The sequence below is a fragment of the Eurytemora carolleeae genome, unplaced genomic scaffold (assembly GCF_000591075.1).
Source record: "Eurytemora carolleeae unplaced genomic scaffold, Eaff_2.0 scaffold75, whole genome shotgun sequence".
In the NCBI taxonomy this organism is placed as follows: domain Eukaryota; kingdom Metazoa; phylum Arthropoda; class Copepoda; order Calanoida; family Temoridae; genus Eurytemora; species Eurytemora carolleeae.
Genome location: NW_019396178.1, coordinates 112,959 through 138,746, shown reverse-complemented (window position 1 = coordinate 138,746; position 25,788 = coordinate 112,959). Strand labels below are relative to the sequence as shown.

General features: G+C 31.4%; 1 protein-coding gene across 1 annotated transcript in view; it reads right to left on the bottom strand.

Annotated features, from left to right (window-relative positions):
- Window positions 1-25,788, bottom strand: part of LOC111697310 (acetylcholine receptor subunit alpha-like) — an 81,004-nt gene that overhangs the window by 17,964 nt on the left and 37,252 nt on the right. The window contains exons 5-9 of the mRNA XM_023467262.1: window positions 19,105-19,135; window positions 17,584-17,668; window positions 15,795-15,963; window positions 7,691-7,827; window positions 2,466-2,612 (exon numbers count right to left, since the gene is read on the bottom strand). Of these exons, the coding sequence (XP_023323030.1) occupies window positions 2,466-2,612; window positions 7,691-7,827; window positions 15,795-15,963; window positions 17,584-17,668; window positions 19,105-19,135 (569 nt within the window). The remainder of the gene's footprint in view (window positions 1-2,465; window positions 2,613-7,690; window positions 7,828-15,794; window positions 15,964-17,583; window positions 17,669-19,104; window positions 19,136-25,788) is intronic.

Below are 25,788 nucleotides of genomic sequence, written 5' to 3'. Positions count from 1 at the left end.
CAAAATATAAATATTCTTTGGAATTAAAAAACTTTTTCACCCCTGCTTCATAGTGACTCCCGCCGTTTTACCCGCGCGCTAAGAATATTCCTTAATAAAATAAAATAAACATTTATTTTTTGTTTAAGCTACAATTCTAAAATTAACATAATTTAAAATAATGCAACACCTTTTTGGTTTTTAAACATTTGTCTAACTTATTTTTGTAATTTATTCTTAGCAACCGAACCGTTCAAGTTAGCAGTCTATTTTTTTTGATTAGCTGGCCTGAAAAAATTGGGCTATTAACCATGACTCCATATCTTTACCCTAAGGAGTTTTTAGGGGGGGGGGCGGGCTGAGGGGAGTGAGGGGCGAAGACTTTTATTTCTTTTCTCTGAAAGTATATTTTACAACTTCTTTATACCTGCAACCCCCATTCTCCTGTCTCCAATGATAAACTATGTCTCCCTAGTCCCTAGACGGTGACAACTTTAAATCCTTGTTCTTTTTCTATCCTTGATTATAAATTCTTTAACTATTATAGATCATGAATTCTTATAATATCCTTGAACATGAATTCTTTAATTATTATGGACTAAGAATCCTTTAACTATCCTTGATTATGAATCGCTTATAACTTCATCATGAATTCTTTAACTATCCTTGATCAATGATCATGAATCCATTAACTATCATTGATCAATGATCATGAATCATTTAACTATCCTATATCAAAAATCCTTTGACTATCCTTGATTATGATTTTTAACTATCCTTGATCATGAACTATCATTACTAATGAATCCTTTGACTATCATGGCTCATGAATGCTTTAACTGTCGATGATTAAGAATCCTTTAACTATCCTATATCTTAAATCCTTTGACTATCCTTGATTGTGAATCCTATAACTCTCATTGATCATGAATCGCTTAACTTAATTATGAATTTTTTAAACTCACATTAATAACTAACTATCATTGATTGTAAATCCTATAACCATCCTTGATCATAAATCCTTTGATCATCATTGATTAAGAATTCTTGATCATGAATAGTTTACCCATCAGGGATTATGAATCCTTCTACTATCATTGATCCTTTAAATATTATCATAAATCCATTTACCTTCAATGATCATAAAGCTTTTGATAAAGATCAAAGATTAGTCACTAAAATCCATTGTTTATTGTTCTTGTCCTTGCTAATATATCGTTCTTTCAATAGAAACAAGTTGATTTATTTTCTATTTTCATTTTCATTTTCTTTCTTATCTAGTTTACTATAGCTTTATCGAACTCTTAAAGGGACTGCAAAGGGACTTTGTAGTCTCTTTGAAGGCCCGTTCCTTTGAAGTGTCTTTTAGGCCCGTTCTTTGTAGTCTCTTTGCGGGGCAGTTCTTTGTAGTCTCTTTCAGGCACGTTCTTTGTAGTCTCTTTGCGGGCCCGTTCTTTGTAGTCTCTTTGTGGGCCCGATCTTTGTAGTCTCTTTGCAGGCCCGTTCTTTTTTGTCTCTTTGTGGGCCCGTTTTTTGTAGTCTATTTGTGGGCCCGTTCTTTGTAGTCTCTTCGTGGCCCGTTCTTTGTAGTCTCTTTGCAGGCCCATTCTTTGTAGTCTATTTGTGAGCCCGTTCTTTGTAGTCTCTTTGCAGGCCCGTTCTTTGTTGTCTCGTTGTGGGCCCGTTCTTTGTAGTCTTTTCGCGGGACCGTTCTTTGTAGTATCTTTGTGGGCCCGTTCTTTGTGGTCTTTTTGCGGGCCCGTTCTCTGTTGTCTCTTTGTGAGCCCGTTCTTTGTAGTCTCATTGTGGGCCCGTTCTTTGTAGTCTCTTTGCGGGCCCATTCTTTGTAGTCTCTTTGTGGGCCGTTTCTTTGTAGTCTCTTTCAGGCCCGTTCTTTGTAGTCTCATTAAGGGCCCATTCTTTGTAGTCTCTTTAAGGGCCCGTTCTTTGTAGTCTCTTTGCGGGCCCATTCTTTGTAGTCTCTTTGTGGGCTCGTTCTTTGTAGTCTCTTTGCGGGCCCGTTCTTTTTAGTGGTTTCTTGTATATTTTGACCTTTTGATCTTTTTTGTCTTTATTTGATTGTCGTTATTTTTCATGATGTATTCAGAGAATAAAGTATAATTTTTAGATGGAAAACTTCATTAAACAATAAAATCTAGATATTTAAATATTTATTCACAACTGCAGCTGGTTAGTTGGCTTGTTATTAAATTTAACCCTAACGGGTAAGGCATGTTTTTTCTCTTTTTTCTAATAACTTAATTTGATGTGTTTTATTCATGAATTCAGTTTTAATTTTTCTAATCCCAATTTTTTTTGCATCCTGATGGTAAAACCTATGATATTTATAAACTTACACTATTTGATCTAACAAAGTTCTTAGTTTAAAATATCTAAGGTCACGACACCCATGGGTTGCAAAGATATAGGGACTAGAAATCAAACTTTGTGGCAAAGACTTAATGTCTTTTATTTAAAGAACTTACGTTTGTTTATCAGGTTGAAACTGCGGTCTCTTCATGATGAGAAGCCGGGGAAGAATATGAACAAAAACCCGTTTAACCCACGGGGCCATTCGATGGGTCTGCGGGGAACGGAAATGAACGTTTAGCACCACTACTGTTACACAAATACTAAACATTTAAAAGAGTTAAATTAATGAACTAAAGGGACTGTACGCGTAATTTCAAGTGACCCTCCATGCAAAGATGACAATGTCCGATTAACAACAGTACCCTTGAACTTTTGAATGATGAAGCATGTCAGGTTTACTTTTATTAATCTACAAAAACGCTTTTAATTGATAAATACTTTGTTTTTTTCAAGCTGTTTTAAGTTTTAAATATATTAATATTATTTACTAGAAAATTTTAAAAAATTTACAAAATTTTGGAAACCACTTTTAATATGAAATACTTGGTAATGTTAAGGGATAAAAGTAACGGATCAGCTGTTTTAAGTTCACGCTGTAACGCCAGGTATTACACCAAGTTTTAGAGGAATTTAAGCGGTTTTCAAGAGATTTAAACACAGAGCTTTCAGAACAGTTAAATGTTTTAAAGTTACAGTTGTGAATCGGTCATTGCCTTCTTAGCACGGAGGGTCACTTGAAATAGATTAATTTTTAGAAAAGTACAAATTATGAAACTTTAAAATGACGAAGACAATGTGAGGGATTTGAACAATATTTTAACAATATGCTTTCGTTAGTTTGAAATTTCAAACTAACCGATAAGGAAAGTGTAAGAGTACAATGTTTAAATATGAAAATAAATAGTACACGGAAGTATAAGTACATATATATAGTACTTTGAAGTATAAGTACATATAGTACTTTGAAGTATAAGTACATTTAGTCTATTAAAGTGCGTGTTCATGAAAGTGCAAACAAACTACCAAAATATTTGGATGAGAGAAAAAAATCCGAAAAAAAGGTTAGCTGTTTTTTAATCCTCCCTTGTAAAGCTATGTATTGTATATAAAAACAAATAACTGTCTTTATAACTAAAGTTGTTTAAAAGGTAAAAACAAATCCTAGGGTTTCAAATTTTCAAACATACGAGCAATTGTGAGAAAATTCTCATCGTAAATAGGTAACCCTGTATAATATAAAATATAAATAAACATAAAGTTCAACGCTGTTTTTTTTCTTTGATGAATCAGACAGTCTAATGCATTTAAATAGAAGTCTGAGATTTTAAATTCTCAAATACCAAAGTTTGCATAAAAATTGATTTCATTTTTTTTTAAGAAATATGTTCGCACGCACCTCTGCCCATTTAGGAAAAGTAAATTCAACCTATATGAAGCATAAAGTCTGACCGCGTCAACCTTGTTGCACTGGCTAGTCCTGTTGATTGTCTTCTTTATTAACCCAATGTCCGTGCGATACAGTACCAAATGGAGCCCGAAAGGTTGACCCGGATCGGAAATTCAATTATACTACGGCTGCCCGTGTTCGACCAAATGATTCTCTACAGATTTCATTTTTTATGCCCCATCCAATTTTCAAATGGTGATATTCAAAAATTCGATTTGTCATCCCTTCCCTCCCTTTTCCTATAAACAAAATTGGTTTCTTAAAGAAGGAAAATATAAAAAGTAATTTTTACCTTTATTTTTACTTTTACTTCTAACTTGAACCAACTTACTCTTGCTTGGCGGATAAACTAATGGAGAATATGTCTTTCATGTTTAAAAACAAAACTTACTAAAAATAAGCTGAAAATGTACGGCATATTTATACAGCTTGTATTTTTTTGATTATTATTTCAAATTAGTATTTTCAAATATTTCAAATAAATTTTCCCGATAATTCTAAATTATTATGAAAATAACTTTAGCGTACGTTTCACGTATAGTTAGGAATCAACGGTGAATTCTTTAACTATTTTAGATTTTTTAAAACCCTTCATGAAAAGTAAAAAACTAGGGACCCCCCCCCACCCCCCGCCTGTTTAGGGTTAACAGAATATTACTTTACCAAGGGTTATAAGCAAAATTGGTCGAGTGAACCCGTGGTTAAGTAAAATTTTGTATTTCCCAAAGTATGGTTTATCGTCTTATTGAATAAAAACGCGGGATGTTATTTTGCTTAATTGTCCGAAGAGACAGTTTTAATTATTTACAACTACTTTACAGAAAAGTTAAAGGAATTTTACTTTACAAAGAGTTCTCAAGACCAAAGGAATTGAGTCTTTGCTACAAACTCTGATTTTCTAATCGCTATATCTTAACAACCCAATGTCGTAAACCTTAGATATTTCAAACTATTGATTTGGTTAAATCAAATTATCAAAGTTTGAAATATCAAAGGTTTACACTATCAGGTTGCCAAGATATAGAAATTAGAAAATTTGATTTTGTGACAAAGACTCAATTCCTTTGCATAGAAAACATCTAGAGTGCAGCGAGGGATGTTTTGCACGCAAACTTTGTCGCGAAATCGATAATGTTGGTAAAAGACAGAAAAAATATAAACGTGCCAAGCCCTGGGTTTATTGAAATTATTTTTATTTTACTTTATCAATTATATATTATGTGAGAACTTTTTAACGAACAAAGTTTTACCGAAAGGGAATGTTCACTTATAGAGAAGAATATTCTTTTAAAATTTGAGGAACAAAAATCTTGCGGATTTTTTCTTGGCCATGCCCATGTGTGAAATAATTATTTTTTTTAACTAACAGAAATATACCATATATGAGAAGTTCACAAAAATATTTCTAGTCCCAATTTTATTCGTCACCATGTATATCTTCTATATGATAAAACAAGACATTCGTATATATATATATATATATATATATATATGTTTATATGTTGTCTATAGCCGGCCAAACGGCTGGACCGATTTTGCTGAATTTTTTTTTCAACATTTTTTTCCCCCAAATTTTCTTCACGGGCAACGCCGGGCCCTTCAGCTAGAATATAATAAATATGAAAGGTAAGATGTAGAATGTGTATCTAGATATTTTTATGTAAATAAGAACTCTGAGAAGATAATTTAAGTTTTCATAAACCATAATCTATCTTTGGATTGTGTTCAGGGAATTTAGCATCATAAAGTTTAAAACAAAAAATCGGCAAAATGATTGGTGGTGTATTCAAATTGGGACAGTCCCAGAAGCCCAGGACACTTTCAGGTTTCTTGTTGCAATAGTGCAAATATTGTGAATAAGAATAGACATAAACCTTAATTTAATAAAGGTTTTCGTAAATTCAAAATAAGCATAAAAAAGTGAAAAATTAGATACAATTTCGACAATTTAATTCGACGTACTTAGGACCTTTTCAACTTAAAGTCATATATTTACTTTTTTTTAATGAAAATGAAAATATTTAGAACTTGGATGGCAAACTCTGTAGGACACTATAAACCAAGATTAAACTCTGTAGGACACAATAAAACAAGATTAAACTCTGTAGGACACTATAAAACAAGATTTAACTCTGTAGGACACTATAAAACAAGATTAAACTCTGTAGGACACTATAAACCAAGATTAAACTCTGTAGGACACGGCGCCGTGACAAACTCCGGAAAGACAAACTCCTGAAAGACAAACTCCGGAAAGACAAACTCCGAAAAAGACAAACTCCTGAAAGACAAACTCCTAACGAGACAAACTCCTGACGAGACAAACTCCGGACGAGACAAACTCCTGAAAATAAAAACTTCTTAAATACAAACTCCAAAATATCAAATTTGAAAAAATGTTTCACAATTTATATTTAATCTAGCCGCAGCGCTTGGCCCAGAAAGTGTCTTAACTAACCTAACCCATGGCCGCAGCGCTCGGCCCACTAGCCTGTCCTAGCCGCAGCGCTCGGCCCAGAAAGTGTCTCAACCTAACCTAACCCTAAATAATAAAAAATAAATAATAATAAATTTGCTGGTTATTCTGATCATTGTAATACTTTGCTGTTAGAAGCATATTCAAATTACTAAAGATTGAGAATTTTTTCTAGAATATTTGCGGATTTTTCTTCTAAAGTTTATGAATTTTATCAAATTTCATTCAGAGAAAAATTTCATAATTTCAGGAGTTTGTCTCGTCAGGAGTTTGTCTTTCAGGAGTTTGTCTTTCCGGAGTTTGTCTTTCCGGAGTTTGTCTTTCCGGAGTTTGTCTTTCAGGAGTTTGTCTTTCAGGAGTTTGTCACGGCACCGTAGGACGCTATAAAACAAGATTAAACTCTATAGGACACTATAAAAACAAGATTAAACTCTGTAGGACACTATAAAACAAGATTAAACTCTTTAGGACACTATAAAACAAGATTAAACTCTGTAGGACACTATAAAACAAGATTTAACTCTGTAGTACACTATAAAACAAGATTAAACTTTGTAGGACACTATAAAACAAGATTAAACTCTGAAGGACACTATAAAACAAGATTAAACTCTGTAGGACACTATAAAACAAGATTAAACTCTGAAGGACACTATAAAACAAGATTAAACTTTTGTTTTCATCTTTCCAAAGTCACTCAACCAAATTTATCTCAGATGAAATCTCAAATGTAAAATTGGCAAAAATGCAACGTAAGGCGACAATCTTGAATATCATAAAACTAAACATCAATTTAACGCCAAATTTCTTTGACAAATTCACTCGGATTCTTAAGAAGTCTCTTAAATCACCAAAAAACTGCTGTGAAGCTGTAAAAAACCCCAAAACTATATACCATGCCCCAGCAGTATTTTATATGTATATATGTATGCATTTTTTTACATATAAATAGATACACATTAAATTAACATATATTACATGGATATATACATATATATATAAACACTAATGATATGGATTAGGAAAAAGCACAATTGATTGTAGGAAGTATATGCATAAATAACGAATATATATAGAATAGCTTTTATACTTTCTTTTTTATTAAAGAGGAGGGGGGGGGGGTAATCTGCCTTAAAGAGATTGTTCGCCTTTTTAAAGGAATTTAGTCTTTGCCACAAACTCAAACTCCTTATATCTTTGCTACCTGATAAAGTAAACTATTTCAAATTTAGGTATAATTGATCTAACAGAATGCATAGTTTAAATATCAAAGGTCTAAGACATTTGGTTGAAAAGGTATGGGTATTATAAAATCTGAGTTTGTGGCAAAGTCTCAATTCCTTTCGGATAATAACTTAGTTTATTTTAACACCAGAAAAAATCTTTAAATTCGCAGTGAATCCCTTTAATCTTACCTTAAAGATACCAGAATCATAGCGAATATAAGATATTTGCCTAGAAGAGGAACGACGAGTGAGGTGGGAGGTATAATCTCTACCACCAGGAGGAAGAAAACGTATAAACTTGTGAGGATAGAGATGGATAACGTCACCTAAACATCAGGATAGTTTTATTCAAGGCTCATCTAGTTAAACTTTAAAGGGACTGTAAATATAATTTCGATCGATTGGTCCTCTATTTAAAGAGTATATATATACCTAGGGTTGTAAATCGTTTTTAAAAACGATCATTAAGCGTTCTTTTTTTTTGTTTCGTTTTTGAAAACGATCGTTTTCATCAAAACGATTTGCGACAGTTTTTATACGATTGTTTTAAAAAACGATCGCTTTTGAAAAAACGATCGTTTTTGAAAAAAAATTATCGACAACTATGTTAACGATCGTTAACGAAACGACGAACTTCATAAAAACTGTCGTTTTTAGAAAATCAATCGTTTTTGGAAAAGAAAATTACATACGCATGCCTCATAAACTCCCCGGTATTTCTATAGTCAATGTTTTTTTTATATAGAAACTATAACGCAAAGATACTCGATATCATTGTTTTCATTAATCGTGTACTGCAGTTAGTGGAAGAAATGTAAAAACAAACTAAGTCCAGCTCAGGCAGTGTTTTGTTACAGTAAATTTTAGGAAAGATTAAAATCTTATATGTTTTCAATCATAACTCCTCCAATCTAAATTCGTTGCATAAAACCTGCACTCTACACTGGGTAGATAGAGTGGATAGTACGACTTTTGGCATAAATAGTACTGGTTGTACCACCTTGAATAATGCAACTTATGGAGTGGGTGCATACTTTTGCGTAAATCAAAACTAGAGAAATTAAGAGGTGAAAAGGTTTAACCAGTAATGAATGTCGCAGAAAGAAATTGAGTCTTTGCCACCTTAGATATTTCAAACCATAAATTGTGTTAGGTCAAATTGTCTGAGATTATCAAAGATAAAGGAATTAGAAGATTTGAGTCTGTGGAAAAGACTCAATTCTTTTGGCCTTTTTTGATCTATCTAGTCTGTAGTGTGGGGTCTCTTGATGTATTTTCAATGGGTGAAGAGACAGGGGTAATAAATACTGAGCTGTAGACAATACAACAAATAGACAATATAATTACAATACTGAGCTGTAGACAATACAACAAATAGACAATATAATTACAAAAAGGTTGAAAAAGAAAAGATATCTTGCTAATTTATCAAAGTTGAACAAAGGAGAAATAAAACAAGAAAAGAATGTCGGAGATCTTAAACGAATTTGTTAACCCTAAACAGGCTGGGAAGGGGGGGGGGTTGGCGCCCCCTGTAGTTTTTTTTTGTCCTAGCACTCTCATTTTTGACACCATCAGGGTGAAATTTTGTGACTTTTAATGAATGGTAATTTAAATTTATAGGGTAAAGTAGAGGGCGGAAAAAAGTCCGGTCTGTGAAAAAGTGACTAAAGCTACAGATCTAAAAACTATTTTTTTAAAAGTCCTTGAAAAATGCATGTGTCACACTTTGGGATTTGATTAAACAACAAAAAAAATTTTCTTTATTTTTTTTTACCCTTTCTTAGGCATTTTTTTTCAACCCTTCCTACTTCCTAACGCCAAACGCCCCCCCCCCCCCGGCTATACTTAGATTTAGACCCCCCAGCCAGCCTGCTTGTTTTTAAACGGCAAAACAAGATTCAAACAAAAAAAATGAAAATAAAAAAATGTAAAAAATATACGTTTTAACCAGCAGTGCTCAGAGACGATTGTTTAAAATCAAAAAAAAAAACTTTGAAAAAAAAATTTGACGTGTTTGGACAACTCAATTTGACGTGTTTGGACAACTCAATTTGACGTGTTTGGACAACTCAATTTGACGTGTTTGGACAACTCAATTTAATATGAATGGTTTTTTTTGGGGTTACAATAAGAAAGGAGAAGCAAAAGACGAGCAATAAATGTGAAATGTTCTGTTTACAAATACACTTCAGGTTTGCATATAATTTATTCAAAACATAATTCAGAAAGTCGTCTTTTTATTCCACAGCACTTAGTGTCATTTACCCTTTTATATGGTTGAGCCTAGTTCCATATTTGCTTGATCAGCTGTGTGCTAGAAGGGATGAGATGAGGGGTATAAAGTGGGAAAACTGCTGATGTCGGCACGATACATAATATATCAATATATAGGTTTATAGATTCCAGATATTTATAGATGTGTTGAATATGTTGTTTGTCAATATGTATCGTTTATATAAAATGTACATTTTTTCTTACATTTTCTACTCATTTGTACTCATGAAAGAAGCAATTGCCAAAAAATCTAATTTTCTAATCCTTTAATATTTTCAACCTGTATTCGTAAATTCTAAAAATATGAATTCTGCTAGTTCAACCAGTGAACATTTAAAATATTAAAGGTTTACAATATTAGGTTGCAAAATATAGAAAGTAAATCGTAGTTTTTAGGAACATGTTCAGTTTCTTTTAAAATATAGGGTGTCCCACGAAACATGATAGTTGGTGAATAGTTTAAAATAGTTTGTTAAGTTGTTTGATATGATACTAAGGAGAATAATAAAAAATATTTCATGGCAGTCATATTATAGTAAAATGGATTTCAAGATAAAATATATTTGAGTAAAAGGTCTTATAAACTAAATACACTGCAAAACGTCCTTAACATCTAATACAGTGCATGGAAGAAGACATTCAAAACTGTCATGTTTCGTGGGACACCCTGTATAAAATTAAAAGCGTGTGTTTCTTCGGTATAGGTTTACAATATGTGATTTAAAAGCCTGCCTGTGGTTCTTGATGTCTGCACCACATCTCATTATATTAATTCAGTTGTGTTCAAGGCTCAACACTAAATTTATCTGTTCTATTCGTCCGAAGTTGTGATCATGCTAAACCCGGTTTAAAGGTACGTGTTAAGGAAAAAACAAATGAATAAATAAACAAAGGAAGCAAACAAGATTTAATCTTCTAGTCTGTATATACACTTTGCTTGTCTGTCTGTTTGTTTGTATCCAATATACGTCAAAACGGCTAAACTTATTGGGTCCACATTTAGTGTGGGACCTCACATAACCCCACGAAAGGTTTATGGATGCCCAGTGCTATAACAATTGGGTTCCAAAAAATTTTATTTCATAACATTTTGAAAATCCACGAAAAAAAACGGAAAGAAAATGATGGAAAATGCTGGTCGATTGATCAGCATCTTCTAGCGACGCGTCCTGATAGTCTAGTATTCATAAATTCCAATCTCAGTGATAATAATTTCTGAAATTCGAAATTGATCGGTGTCAATCTTCTTTTTCATTATGTTCAAACACATGTCAACTTCTGATCGACTTAGAATCCAATTCAGGTGAAGCTACTGGGTATATACTTTTTCTAATCCCTCCCTTTCAATTTTAGGAAAGTACTGGCATAAAGATGTAAAGGGATTGAGTCTTTGCCACAAACTATGATTTTCTAATTCGTATATCTTTGCAAACCAATGTAGTAAACCTAAGATATTTCAAACTATGAATTCTGATAGATAAAGTAATCAAGTTTGAAATATCACAACTTTACATCAGGTTGCAAATATATAGGGATTGCAAAATTTGAGTATGTGACAAAGACTCATTTTCTTTATCTAGCTTTTTAGTCTTCGTATTTTTCGTTGTAATTTAAGATTCAGAGTTTCAGAGAGAATTACATACTTTAATTAGTAGAATTTCTTGCATAGTAAATGTTTATATTTGTTTAAGCAATCTAGAAATGTGTCTAATTTTTTAAATGAAAAGTATTTAAAAAATTACTTTGATTTCAGTATTTAATTATCAAGCTTTCTATTTTTAGTTTTGTCTAGATAGCACATATACATTTCTTTTGAAGAGGTCGTTCAATTTATTTTTAAAAATCTTTTTCTGGTAAAAAAATTAGAAAAATCTTTTTTCTCTGTTTGAAAAATGTTAGGTAGATTCTGGCAATTTCCTCCATCTTATCTAAAGCATATATGCTGAAACCACAATTGAAAATACTTAATTTTCAAAGGGAAAATGATAAATTCTTGAAATCTTGATCAGATAAAGCTTTAAAGGGTTCTTCTGTGAATCGGATAAACAAAATAACTTGAAATTAGGTATGCAGTCCTTTGTATCTAACATCTATAATTACGCCATTGACAAATTCAAATATTTTCGTCTGGAATGTTTGTATTTGCTTTTAAAGTACAATTTTGTCAACTTTTCAGCTCAATAACTTTTAATATTTGCACCTCAAAGTTTAACAACAAATTCAAAGTCATAAAATTGAAAAATAAAGTTTAAAATAAAAGTAAATCTAGAGAATTGTTCTTAATAGGTCTTCATATCATTTAACATAACATAAGGAACAGATTTTTTGCCACAAACTCTTAATATATTTTACCTTTGCAACCGAAATTTGATATATTAAACTATAAATTCTGTTCGAGCAAATAGTCTTGGTTTGAAGTATAAAAGGTTAACATCACAAGATTGAGAAGATACAGTAATTAGAAGATTAAAACTTTTTGGCAAGAATTCAGTTTCTTTAGATAGATATCAGAAACAGTATCTGGAAAGGATTTAAAATATTTCAGGAAAAAATTACATCATTTTGTTTTTATAACAAACAAAATAACCAAAAATTTGATGAAAAAGTCTTTATGTGACATTTAAAAAGCCGTTTCTTAGTTTGACGAAAATCTGTAAAATAAGTTTTTAAATGCATTTTTTTATTCCCGGATAAGAAGAAGAAATTTACAAAACAAACCAGGCTCCGACGTTAGGACCTTTTTGAAGAATAAATCAATATGGCCGAACTGAATTTTCACTCAACAAGATGGTGACGTAAAAAATGAGATTTCCTAAATAAACAGTGTATGGTCAAAATCGAGTTGAATAAAAAATCTGAATTGCCAAATTGCTTGTAAATCGTCCGTACTTTACTTTAATCTGATTTTCACGTCTAAAACAATTTTATTGCCAGCATTTGAGACATTTTATAAAACATTAAAGATACTATATAAGAACTTTCAATGTGTATCTCAAAAAGATAGAAGATTGTCGTTGAAAGCTTTCATCTTCTTTTCATAACAAAGTGGTCTTTTATCTTTTTGTAGAATTTTCAATTCCTGTTCTCTCATGGTCTCCATTGGATTCATTTTATTTCTCTTACTTTTTATCTTCCTTCAATAGATATAATATTTTAATTACATTAATGTTTGTATATTCTTGGTAAAGGGATTGTAAGCATAGTTTAAAGTGTCCCTCCAATCTCTTTGCAAAGACGGCAATGCCCGATTAATAACGGTATTCTTAGTAGAACATCTTTTTTCAATATACAATCAAGTTCTTTTCGTGTATTCGAAATAGATTATTTTTGTATTGTATTTTTGGGGATTCAAATAAAATGAAGTTTGTGTATTCCTCAGAATATATATACTATAGAATAACAGGTGGCACCTGTATTGGTATGACATTGTAAACATGTATTGGTATGTTATTGTGTACATGTAGTACACTGTTCTTGGGGGATTTGTTTTGATCAGTTACATGATTTCTAAGTATAAACAAGCATGGGGATTTTTCAGTGTTAAATTGTTACACGGATCAAACATATAAGATAAGATTTCATTCTTTTCCTAAAGATGAAAAGTTTAAAAAAACGTGGAGTAACTTCCAGGAAAGCCAGGTTTCTGGACTCCAGGAAAATTTAATGTTGTCTGTGCAAAACATGTTGAAAACAAATACGTTTCTGGAAAAAAGTTAAGTTATAACGCTTTTCCCAGTCTCGATTGCTGACGCAATTATCCAGCAATACAAAAAAGAAGAATTCAGCTGTCTAACTACAGAAATGAAAAGTACAGTTTTGAGTTGATGAAATTTTCTTAAACTCTTCAAGAATATTCAAGAAAAGCTTACAACTATGCCAGAGAAACCAATTCTGGAATCAGGCACACAAATACTAAGCTAATACTGTTTAAAAATGAATAACTTTCAAATTATTCATTTTAAATAGCTAATGAAATAAATAATTGAACAAATTTTGCTATTTTTTTTGCTATTAATAAAGCTATATCCGAAAAAAAATATTTTTAATCAATGATCATTTTATCAACTCTTGCATTTTCTTTCAAGAAAAAAAAACGCAGCATTTTGATCCAAAACAGAGACTTCGGATAGAAAAAAAAACATATTTTTTATTCAATCCTTTTCATGCTGGGTTTATAATATCTTTTTTTGGTGCCGATTCATTGTTTGTTGGCATGGTGATTCCTAATCATCTGTTGCTTGTGTAGCTTTACTATTGTTTAACCCAGACTAGAGTTGGCAGTCTCCGTGTTTATATATTGTACCGGAGAGAAATAAAAACTTGGAAACTCTTTTATTTTTCTCTTATTTTACTCTCAGCCAAGGGAATAAAGGGGGGGCATGACGTCAGCCTCGGATACATGTTAATTATATTATAATGATAAATCGTATGCGCGCATTACAAGTAGAGATGAGCGCGTTACGCCTTTTTTTACTTCGCAAGTTCATAGTTCATAGTTTTACAGTAAAATAGAGGTTTTTTTCTCTACCAGTACAAACGTCGGACGGTACAAACCTAAGACCTACAAACGTCGGAGAGTACAAACGTCGGACTGGTACAAACGTTGGACCAGTACAAACGTTTGGACCAGCACAAACGTTGGACCAGCACAAACGTTGGACCAGTACAAACGTTGGACCAGCACAAACGTGAAACCAGTACAAACGCTGGAACAGTACAAACGTTGGACCAGCACAAACGTTGGACCAGCAAAAGCGTTGGACCAGTACAAACGTTGGACCAGCAAAAGCGTTGGACCAGTACAAACGTTGGACCAGTACAAACGTTGGAGCAGTAAAAACGTTGGACTATACAAACGTCGGACCAGTACAAACGTCGGAACAGTACAAACGTCGGACCAGTTATCGAAAAGGTGTTTCCTTTTAACGAATGGTCTAATTAAAATCTACCCAAAGGAACCGAGTTCTTGCCACTGACACAAATATTTTCATTCCTATATCTTTGCAGACTGATGGTATTAACATTTGTATACTTTCAAACTCAAACTGTTTGAACTTATAGATTTTAAAGGTTGAAAAATCAAAGGTCTATGACATCGGGTTGCAAAAATATAGACATAAAAGTATTAGAGTTTGTGACCAGAACTCAACTCCTTTTAGATCTGTTGTTTATACAGTGTTACCTTCAAAGGATTGAGACTTTATTCAGTTTTCTTTTATTTTTATCACAATAAGTGTCTCTTATGTTATTTCTTATATACCAACTTCATAAAACTTAGATATTTCAAAATAAGAATTTTGTTTAATAAAATGATTTAAGTTTAAAATCAAAGACTCAATTTCTTGACACTAAATGCTGTTTTTGGATTATTTTAGTCTTTTATTATTTAATAGATACAATTTTAAAAGATTTATTATTTAATCTACAATCTATCTTGGATATCTTATGCTCGGAGCGTTTCAGAGATAACTAAGATTGAAAGATCAAGCATATTATTCAGAGATAACTAAGATTGAAAGATCAAGCATATTATTCAGAGATAACTAAGATTGAAAGATCAAGCATATTAGACTAATATTGAAAAGTTGGTATAGCTTGGAATTGGGAGCGAGTGTTTTAGATAAGCGCTATTTCATACAAAAAACATTTGCGCTCCTAGATTACACAAATAGTCTGCGAATTTCGTCTTTCTTTCAATGTTCTGATGTTTGAAATGTTTTTTTGTTTTCTTATACGTTCTGCACAGTTTGATCTAAGGCCAAAAAAGAAGTTTTTTGGAGAAGTAAAATTTTTATGATCTTACCGTTTCTTTTGTATATACACATTTTAACATATTTTGAAAGTAATATTTACAAAATTGTGATGCGCCTAACGAATTTGAAAGAAAGCAAAAATTGTTCAGCACGTGTCTTAAAAAACTACGTGTCTTAAAATACTTTTAAGACACGTGCTAAAAGGATCTGAACATTTCGATGCGAAAAAATGGCAAATGGTCCCACCCTTAGTTAAATATTACCTTCTCCCCGCTATCTGAAGGAAGGTAGAAGGTAAGGACTGTAAGGAAGGATATCCCCATGCAAGGTATGATTAGGTTGACAGTGTAGAACAATGTCTTCCTTCTCATAGTTATATTGAAGGTAATATCTAGATAGGGTTCATCACAGCAGGTATAAAACTTCTCATTTCTAAACAAATAAAATGTTAAAACAATCTAATCATATTATTTATATAAAAAGTAGTAAACTCTATTTGGATGTCAGTTTGTTTGTTTGTCCGATCATAGAATATGAGTTCTTTATTCACTTTGCCTCAAATTGGTAGAAAATTTGATTTGAAATTTTTTATTTGAATCGATGTTTATTGTTTATAGGGAAATTTTAGTTTCCAAACAAAGCTGTGAGTCCAAGGTACAAGTACATGTACAGGTACAGGTACAGGTACAGGTACAGGTACAGGTACAGGTACAGGTACAGGTACAGGTACAGGTACAGGTACAGGTACAGGTACAGGTATAGATACAGGCACAGGCACAGGTACAGGTACAGGTACGGGTACAGGTACAGGTACACTGTAAAAATCAATGAACAAATAAAAATAAAATGGAAGAATATATTTGGATTAATATTTTTTCTGCAAAACTCTATTAGAATGTTAATCAAAATTGCCCTGGTACCATCTATATACCATCCGTACTAACCATTCAACCATGAAATTATATTCTTCAGATCAGAACTGAGAAGAGATGAGACTCAACCAATTCTTGAAAATATTTCAGGAGAAAAATTTATCAGAATTAATCTTCAAAGTTGAGTTTAATGTCGCAAAGGGATTTAAGACTTAAACAGTTAAAAGGTTCAAAAGTGCAAGTTGGATATTGTGCCGAGAATTCGAATTAAACGTTTTTTCTTGAAGTTATGACAAAGCCCTGAAATTTAACGTCTGAAGGAAATAATTCTATATTTATCTAAATTCGTGGTTTTAACACTATGTTTCTTTCTAACTTGTTTGTTTGTTTGCAGGACGTTTAGAGATAAAACTTACCAAATTTTATATATTAAAACTAAAAAAAGATGCAGCAAGTGAATATGAGAATTTAAAAATGAAAATATTTGAATGGTTTCAATGGATCAATGTTTTTTTTTAAAGCAATAACTCAAACTGAAAACATTTTTACGTTTATTCTTGATGATATTTGTGTCGTTAGTTTTTGGACTTGATGCTTACAGTTAATCTTTGTACAGGGTGAATTTGACCGGAGGGACCTCCAAAATTTTCACTACCTGACAGCTGGGACCTTCAAAATGTCATATACGGTATAGGACATTTTGAAGGTCCCCGCTGACAGGTATAGGCTATACCTTTCAGTGGGAACCTCCAAAATGTCTTATACCTGACAACAGGGACCTCCGAAAAGTCCTATTCCTGACATCGGGAAACTCCAAAATGTCGAATACCTGACAACAGGGACATCCAAAATGTCATATACCTGACTGTGGGGACCTCCAAAATTTCATATACCTGACTGCGGGGACCTCCAAAATGTCTTAAAACTGACAGCGGGGACCTCCAAAATTTCCTAGACCGACCGGTGGGACCTCCAAAATGTCCTATACCTGACTGCGGGGACCTCCAAAATTTCCTATACCTGACTGCGGGGACCTCCAAAATGTCATATACCTGACTGCGGGGACCTCCAAAATGTCATATACCTGACTACGGGGACCTCCAAAATGTCATATACCTGACTGCGGGGACCTCCAAAATGTCATATACCTGACTGCGGGGACCTCCAAAATGTCCTATACCTGACTGCGGGGACCTCCAAAATGTCCCACTCGACAGACATATAGAATTCAGACAGATCGATCCCCAGCTCTACCGTGTCAGTTCCTAAAATAAAATAAAATAAAATATAAAGTTATATTCAACTTGAAAAAAATACTTATTCATACAAAAACCTTACTCCAATTGAATTTTTTTTAAGATCTAGATATTTATTTATGCATCGAGCTTTTTACATGTTTACAAAATTGTTTATATGGAATTAACAAAAAACTTTTTTACGATGTTATCGTGTACATACATTTGTAAATTAATTAAGAAGAAATCTAGTAGTATACGAATACATTTTTTCGTTTTTTCTTGCCAAAATTGCTGCTAATTTTATATTCAAGTATTGACGAAGTAGCAGTTCAAAAGAAAAAACTACATTATACATGATAAGATAGCATTCTTTTATGAAATATGACTGGGAGATACTACAAACACAGTGTGTGTTATCTCTTATTGGAAAATGCTACAAATAACTGTGTGCATGTTTTCACATAAACATACACGGGAGCGAGTTTTTTATATTAAAGAAAATTGTTGTTAGCTTCATAACGAGAAACATTGACCGTTCATCAAGGAAGATTGCCTATTATTAGAAACTGCCATAAATAACTTTGTGCATGTTTTAACATAAACATGCATGGGAGCGAGTTGTCTTTTTTCATATTAGAGAAAATTGTAGTTAGCTTCATAACGAGAAACATTGACCGTTCTTCGTTAATATTTTGGCTACAAACTTTGATATCTAATTCATACTAAGGTTTCAAGGAACCGCTTTGAATCTGGTATTGCCATATCTTTACATGGAGGGTCACTTGAAATTACAAATCAAAAAAAGTTTCCATTTTCTCTTAACCCCTAGCTCCCCTCCCTTCCCCTCAGCTTAGGATCTCAAAAATACTTATTGTTATAACTCGCCAAATAGTGGGACCAATATACAATAAACACATTCTTGATTGTATTAACTATATTATACAACATATAATTGATTGCATTATGTCACAGTGATATTTAGCATTTAGATTTACATAACTTTCATATTAATTCTATCTTAAAACATGTCGGAAATAAAGACATCACCAGTCACCAGTCAACATACAGGATAAAACGTTTTATTTTTTTTTTAATGATGAGACGAAACAAGATTTTAAACTTATTTAGGTGAACAAACAAGGTAACGTAAGTTGAGTCCTTAAATCCAAAAAATTACTTTGATTGCGTTTTTCTAGAAATGTTAACTCTTCCTTTTAAAGGGAGTGGTCGCGAAAAATGAAATGGGGATATAGGCTGATCCCAAATCTAGGTAAAATAATGCAACTTCGTGGATTTGTATGGTCCTACGCTCTTCGGTATGAGTTGTTTTTAACCATATTTTATTTATATACAACTACAGAGAGAAGTCTAATTAGTAGCGATCGATATCGAATTGAATTCGGGATTAGCTCCTATACCCCCTTTCATTTTTCGCGAACACTCCCTATAAAAACGATGATCACCTTCGATCTCACACATGTGGCGCAGATCAACCTGAAATTAAAATACGTTAATTACGTAGCTTTTAGCCATTTTAAATTGTAATAAGATTTAATTGTAGAAGTGTTTGCAACACAAATCCTGTTTTAAAAAGAAAATTAAAAGTCAGTTATTGGATTCAAATCTTATACTACCGGATATGTAATACCAAATCTTATACTACCGGATATGTAATACCAAATCTTATACTACCGGATATGTAATACCAAATCAAATCTTATACTACCGGATATGTAATACCAAATCTTATACTACCGGATATGTAATACCAAATCTTATACTACCGGATATGTAATACCAAATACATTTAAAATAAAACATCGGATATACACACGCTACCTCTCTCTCATTAACAATAAGCAAGAAAATGTCGTTTTTTTATTCTAAAACATTTTTAATTTTAACCATTTCTTTAATTTAATAAAATTATCAATTTTCTTTTAGAAAACAATATCTTATCTAATCTTTATTAAACCTACAGTTTTAGTCCAGGACATGAAACATTTCACATTTAAGGTGAATTAAAAATGTTAAAATTACGTGTTCCAGTCCTATTGATTTTAAACTAAAATCTATTTTTCTTTGAACTTCGAACCATAATTTATCTTTTTATTTATTTCAGGAATTTTCACTTTAAAATTCAGTGATAAATAGATTTGGAGGTTGAATATATTCTGAAGATGTAAAATTAAACATTTTCAAGTTTTCTCCACTAAAATAAGTTTACTTAAAAACTTTAAAATAAGCTCAATTAAATAGAGTGTTTAAAAACTTTTTTCTTTCATCTCAAATAAATTAAAAAATTCTAAACTGAAGATTTAATATGATCCTTTAATTTAAGCGCGCCTGCATAATCGATTTTTCGGTTTAGATAATTGTATCTTTCTTCGCGTTTTTTTTTTCTTGAAAATGTTTAAGTATATCTTGGCTTTTCAAAATTTTGACAGGTATAGGTTCCAAGATGTGACGAGACGATTAAAAAAAGAGTTATCTATGTACTTGAAGTTACTTCATTAAAAATAAAAACGAAACGTAAGTTTCATAAAACTAGGAAACCCTTAATCCTAATAATAAGAACTAAAGAAGTATAATACAATCTATAATATTTAATACATTTCTTCGCTCATATATTTATGTATTAGCTATAACTGCAGCCACTGCAGCGAAACGGCTGTACCAAATTTGCTAAAATATTTTTTTTAAATTTGAAATTTTGAAAAAATATCAAGAATTGATTTTTGTTAGAAAAAATAAATCGAGACTTTGCCACAAACCCAATTATTTCAGTCCTAAATCTTTGCAACCTGATGGGGTAAACATTAGTTTGACTGATTTAAGATTTTGTTGAGTTACAAAGATAAAGTTTATGACAATTACTTTCGAATACGTATAAGCCCCCGGTGCATTTTTCTTTGGGAAATTGCAAATCTGCTGAAATATTTCTGCAAAAGATTGGTTTAATATGGAAAAAGATAATTTGCAAAATTGGAAATATTCAATTTAAAAATCTAATATAGAGAGGAAGGTACATCTAGAATTTTGAGGATTTAAATGTTATTTACTACTCTTTATATAATTATTGTTTCTGTTAGAATGAGTTGGAATGTTGAAAAATTGTTTTTGGTATATTTCAAAACTATTTTTAATCTTTTCTTTAATTTAAAGAATTGAGTTTTCCCACAAACTCAGATTTTCTTTCCCAATTATATATACCCAATTTTGTAAACCTATAATATTTCAAATTTTTAATTTTAATAGATCAGTAATCTAAAATTAAAATATCAAAGGTTTACAACATCACTGTCAGAATTTAATGAATTTAAGTTGCGTCTCAAATTAAACAAAAACCGGTTTAAAGTTTAAAGTTTAAAGTTCTTTCTCATGGTAATGTGATCCCTTTTTTTTGTGTACAAATATCTTGCTGAAAACATATAAAAATGTACCCCCTGAATCAATAGATGATGTATAATGGTAGCATAAGAACATTTGTATTGTAAATATCTAAGATATACCTAACATGAGGCTTAAGCGACAAAAGATGTCATTTTATGTGAAAAAATATTTTTTAAGCAGAAACGTTTATTTTTCCTCTCAAAAGCATGACAGAACTAGTTTCCATTTTGTTTTTATTCTATAAACTAATACAAGAGTATAAAGACGAAGGAATTGAGTTGTTGCCACCAAACTCTAATTTTAATCCCTAAATCTTTGCCACCCATTGTCGCAAACATTCAGGTTTTCAAATAATATAATTTCGAATTATGAAAGGTTTACCATGAGATTGAACAGATATAAGGATTAGAACATTTGAGTTAGTGACAATAATTTCTTTTGAAGCGAAATATTGAATATTGAAGGATGCAGTGCCGAGTTCTTGTGTTTTTAATCAAATATAATTTAATATTATAACTGCGCCGGGTGAAATAAATTGGTTGAAGCCGTACAATATTATGGATTGTATTACATATATCATTTAAAGGATTCAATACTTCAGCAATATTATGACGAGAGATAAGCCTGGTTATTGGTTTTTCTTTAAACCTTTGATTAAAGTTGTCAACTGTTAGGAGGCTTTACAAGAATGTCTAATTTTTATTTCTGATTTTATAGGTTTGCTATTCCGAATTACGATAATAATTTTTCGTCTCGGCCTAATTTCAACCCTTCAAAATTGTTACCCCAACAAAATTAGCAAATTTGCCAAATAAAGTTACTTAGCAAAAAATGTACGAAAACAAAAAGTGCGCGAACAATGATAAATTGAACAACTTTTATAAATCCCTGGACCCAGCAAATTAAAATATGCAAATATATTTGCAAAATTTAAAATTTCGCGAAAATATTATTGCGAAATGTGAAAAATTTGTGAAAACCATGAGCTTTCTAGCTGCAAAAAATAATTGCTCTATGAGAACTTGTGGAATTCTCTCCTCTGATATTTGAAGAATAGCTATCTTTTTAAATTTCCGAATTATTTTGGTTCTTCCCGTAGTAGACTTTATTTAGTGTTTTAAGAAGAAAGATCTTAACGGTCAAGAAAGTATTTACAAGCAAGTCTATGAATTGTTTGATGTCTCCTAGTTGTTCTTAAATCTGTATTTATATTTGTGTTAATCCATCAATTGGGTTCGCGGATAAATCCCTCTTTAAAAATAAGTCTTGTATTCTCAAAATTTAGTCTTTTTTGATGAATTTTCGCTGAAATTTTGCATTTGTTTTTAAAAATTCTGTATTTTTCGCGAAATTTTCGTGTTTTTTTGCATTATTTCCATTTCCGCGAAACAGATTGAAGGAAAATTTCGCGCAAAAAAGCGAAAATCTTCGCATTTTTCGCAAGTGAACTAAATGCGAAATGAAGCGAATTGGTCGCTAAAAATTCTTCTTTCGGAAACGATTTTTCCTTTTCGCTGGAAACCCTAGTCTGTGCATGTTCTACGTTGTCCTAAAGACTTATCAGAGTTTGTGTAGGTTCTACGTAGTCCTAAAGACTATGCAAAGTTGTTGTAGGTTCTACGTAGTCCTAAAAGGGAACACATGGGCTGTGTAGGTTCTACGTATAGGTTTGTGTAGTTTCTACGTTTTCCTGAAGACTACCCACGGTATGTGTAGGTTCTACGTAGTCCTGAAGACTATTTACGGTCTGTGAACTTTCTACTTAGTCATTTTTTGACTCTGCAGTAGGTTTATGAGTATATTGTCTAAGTTAAGAACTGTAGTTAAATATATTAGAGTTCTAAACATGTCAACACTAAATTAGATTAAACAAATTCCGTCCTAGATTCTTTCTTTGTATCCTTTATTCTGTAATCTGTAGTCTGTATTCAGTACTCTGTATTCTGTATTCAGCATTCTGTGTTCTTGTGTTCGGTATTCTTCATTATGCATTTTTATTCTACACTATGTCCTGTATTCCGTATTCCACATTCTGCATTCTGTATTTTTTATTCTGCATTCTTTCTAAAATTCTGCATCTTCATTCTGCATTCTTTGTCCTGTATTCTCCATTCTGCATACTGTCCTGTATTCTATGTTCTGTATTATTTAATCTGCATTAAAACCTTTGTTCTGTGTTCTGTATACTGTATTATTCATTCTGCATTCTGTCCTGCGTTCTGTGTTCTGTATTATTTTTTAACTGCATTATAACCTTTGTTCTGTGTTCTGTATACTGTATTCTTCATTCTGCATTTTGTCCTGTGTTCTGCATTCTGTATCTTCTGTATACTGTATTTTTCATTCTGCATTCTATCCTGTATCGTGTATTCTGTATTCTGTACGTACAAATCTAGATGAAAGTGAAAACAAAAGACTAAAATATTAACAAAAGTTTTAAAATATATGATGGTCTTAAACTCAAAACTTTCCTGAACTAATTTTCTTACAGTTTTTAAAACATGTTAAAAGAGCTGTCGTTATTGTTTCAAGTAACCCACAATTTAAAAAGTGGTGACCGGTAGAAATCATGACTATCTCAATCATTCTTGATGTGATAAAGTTTTGAAGGGTAGCGTTGTGAATCGGACATGCCACTTAATGAATAAAGAGTCAATAAATTTTACGACCAAGCCTAAATGACGAACGCTTAAAGGAATTGAGTCTTTGTCACAAACCATGATTTTCTAATCTCTATAGCTTTGTAATCCAATGCCGTAGACCTTAGATATTTCAAACTATGAATTCTGTTAGATGAAAATCTAAGTTTGAAATATCTAAGGTTTACACCATCAGGTGGAAAAAATATAGGTATTAGCAAATCAGAGTTTGTTACAAAGACTTAATTCCATAAACCATAAAATATAGAAAATAGTTTTTCGTCACAGAAAGTAAAAAATATTAGTCATGAACGAAGTTTGAAGACTAGAGAAACAAATACATACAGAACCCCTATTCCCTCTACCTTAGTAGTCTGTACATTTAAACCACCATGTGATCGGTTTCTTCAATTTTTATCTTTTATCTTTAAATTTAAGGAGTTGTCAATATTTACATTTTCATTCAAATCTCTGCCAAAACATAAATCAAAAAGAGAAAAAGAAATATTGTCAAATTGGGGTCGAACGTGACAGCTTGCTGGACCAAGGACCAAACAGTTAATTCAGTTTGAAAGAACTACTTTAATGTACATTTATTGTACAATGAAAATACATATATACTATAAAATTTGTCTAAAATACACGTTTTCAATTCACAATAGGAATAAAAAGACGTATAGAGCTGACTAATAATTTTTATTGATAAAAGAAATATCTGAGAAACAACATATCAAGACAAAGGACTGCTTACTATCACATATATGTAAGTTGGTCAAGGTTTATAAAATCATATTCTATTTATATATTTTAATTAAAAATCTCAATCTACATATATATGTCTGGTAAAAACTTGTATCTGAATGTATGGTTAATGTTTCATTTCTTTATTGTTCATACTTCAACCCATTGATTTGCTAAAAAAAGATTTATTTAAAGATATTTTATAATTTAAAAAAATAAAGATTTTGGATTGACAATTGCCGATTGCGCATTTCTACTTCAGGAAAACCATGTAGAAACTATAATCACAAAAAATAAAGTAAATTTATGTTAGATTTAAATTTTGAATGTTTTTTATCATAACTTCTCTTTCTGCAGAGTAAGGTAAGAATTGAATTTTTAAAATGCAAGCAATCAAATGAATTTTTATCATACTTGAACGTAAAATCAAAACTAGCGGAGCCACGAGGTTACAAAGTTGTATAAAAAGGAGGCATTGACCTTTTCCATTTTTCAATATAGAAGTCTAATAACGCTTTTAAATATTTTCCTTACTTCTAAACCTTGCATTTTTTTGCCAATTCCTTTATCAAAAAGATGTGCCAAGTTGTCTGGAGAAAAATGAGTTTTCGCCCCAAACTCTAGTTTTTTAATCCCTATACATTTTCAATCCCTATACATTTTTAATCCCTATATATTTTTTTAATCCCTATATATTTGAAATCCCTATATATTTTCAATCCCTATATATTTTCAACCTGGTAGTTTGATAATCCACCAGATCAAATACAGAGATAAGAAAATTTGAGTTAAGTAAAAACAAAGCAAACCAATTTTTATTAGCAAAAAATTAAGTTTTTTCAATTCAAAATAATTTTTTTAATGGCGGCCGCTTCTCATCGTAGGTTACTTGGGGATTTTTTGGGCATTTGTAAAACAAAACAAAAACAATATCTTCCCATTATTAAATTCCAATAGAGAACCAAAGGGTAATCCAGCACTTGTAATTACATGAATAGTTTCTTTAATTAACAGAGGCAAACACACAAACCATATTTTTAGTCGTTTATAAAAAAATAATAAAAAAAGTAACCTGAAACATAATATAAAAAAATGATCTAAAAAAGTAACCTGAAACATGACATAAAAACATAATATAAAAAAGTAACCTGAATAATATAAAAAAGTAACCTGAATCATGACATAAAAACATAATATAAAAAAGTAACCTGAAACATGACATAAAAACATAATATAAAAAAGTAACCTGAAACATGACATAAAAACAAAATATAAAAAAGTAACCTGAATCATGACATAAAAACATAATATAAAAAAGTAACCTGAAACATGACATAAAAACATAATATAAAAAAGTAACCTGAACCATGACAT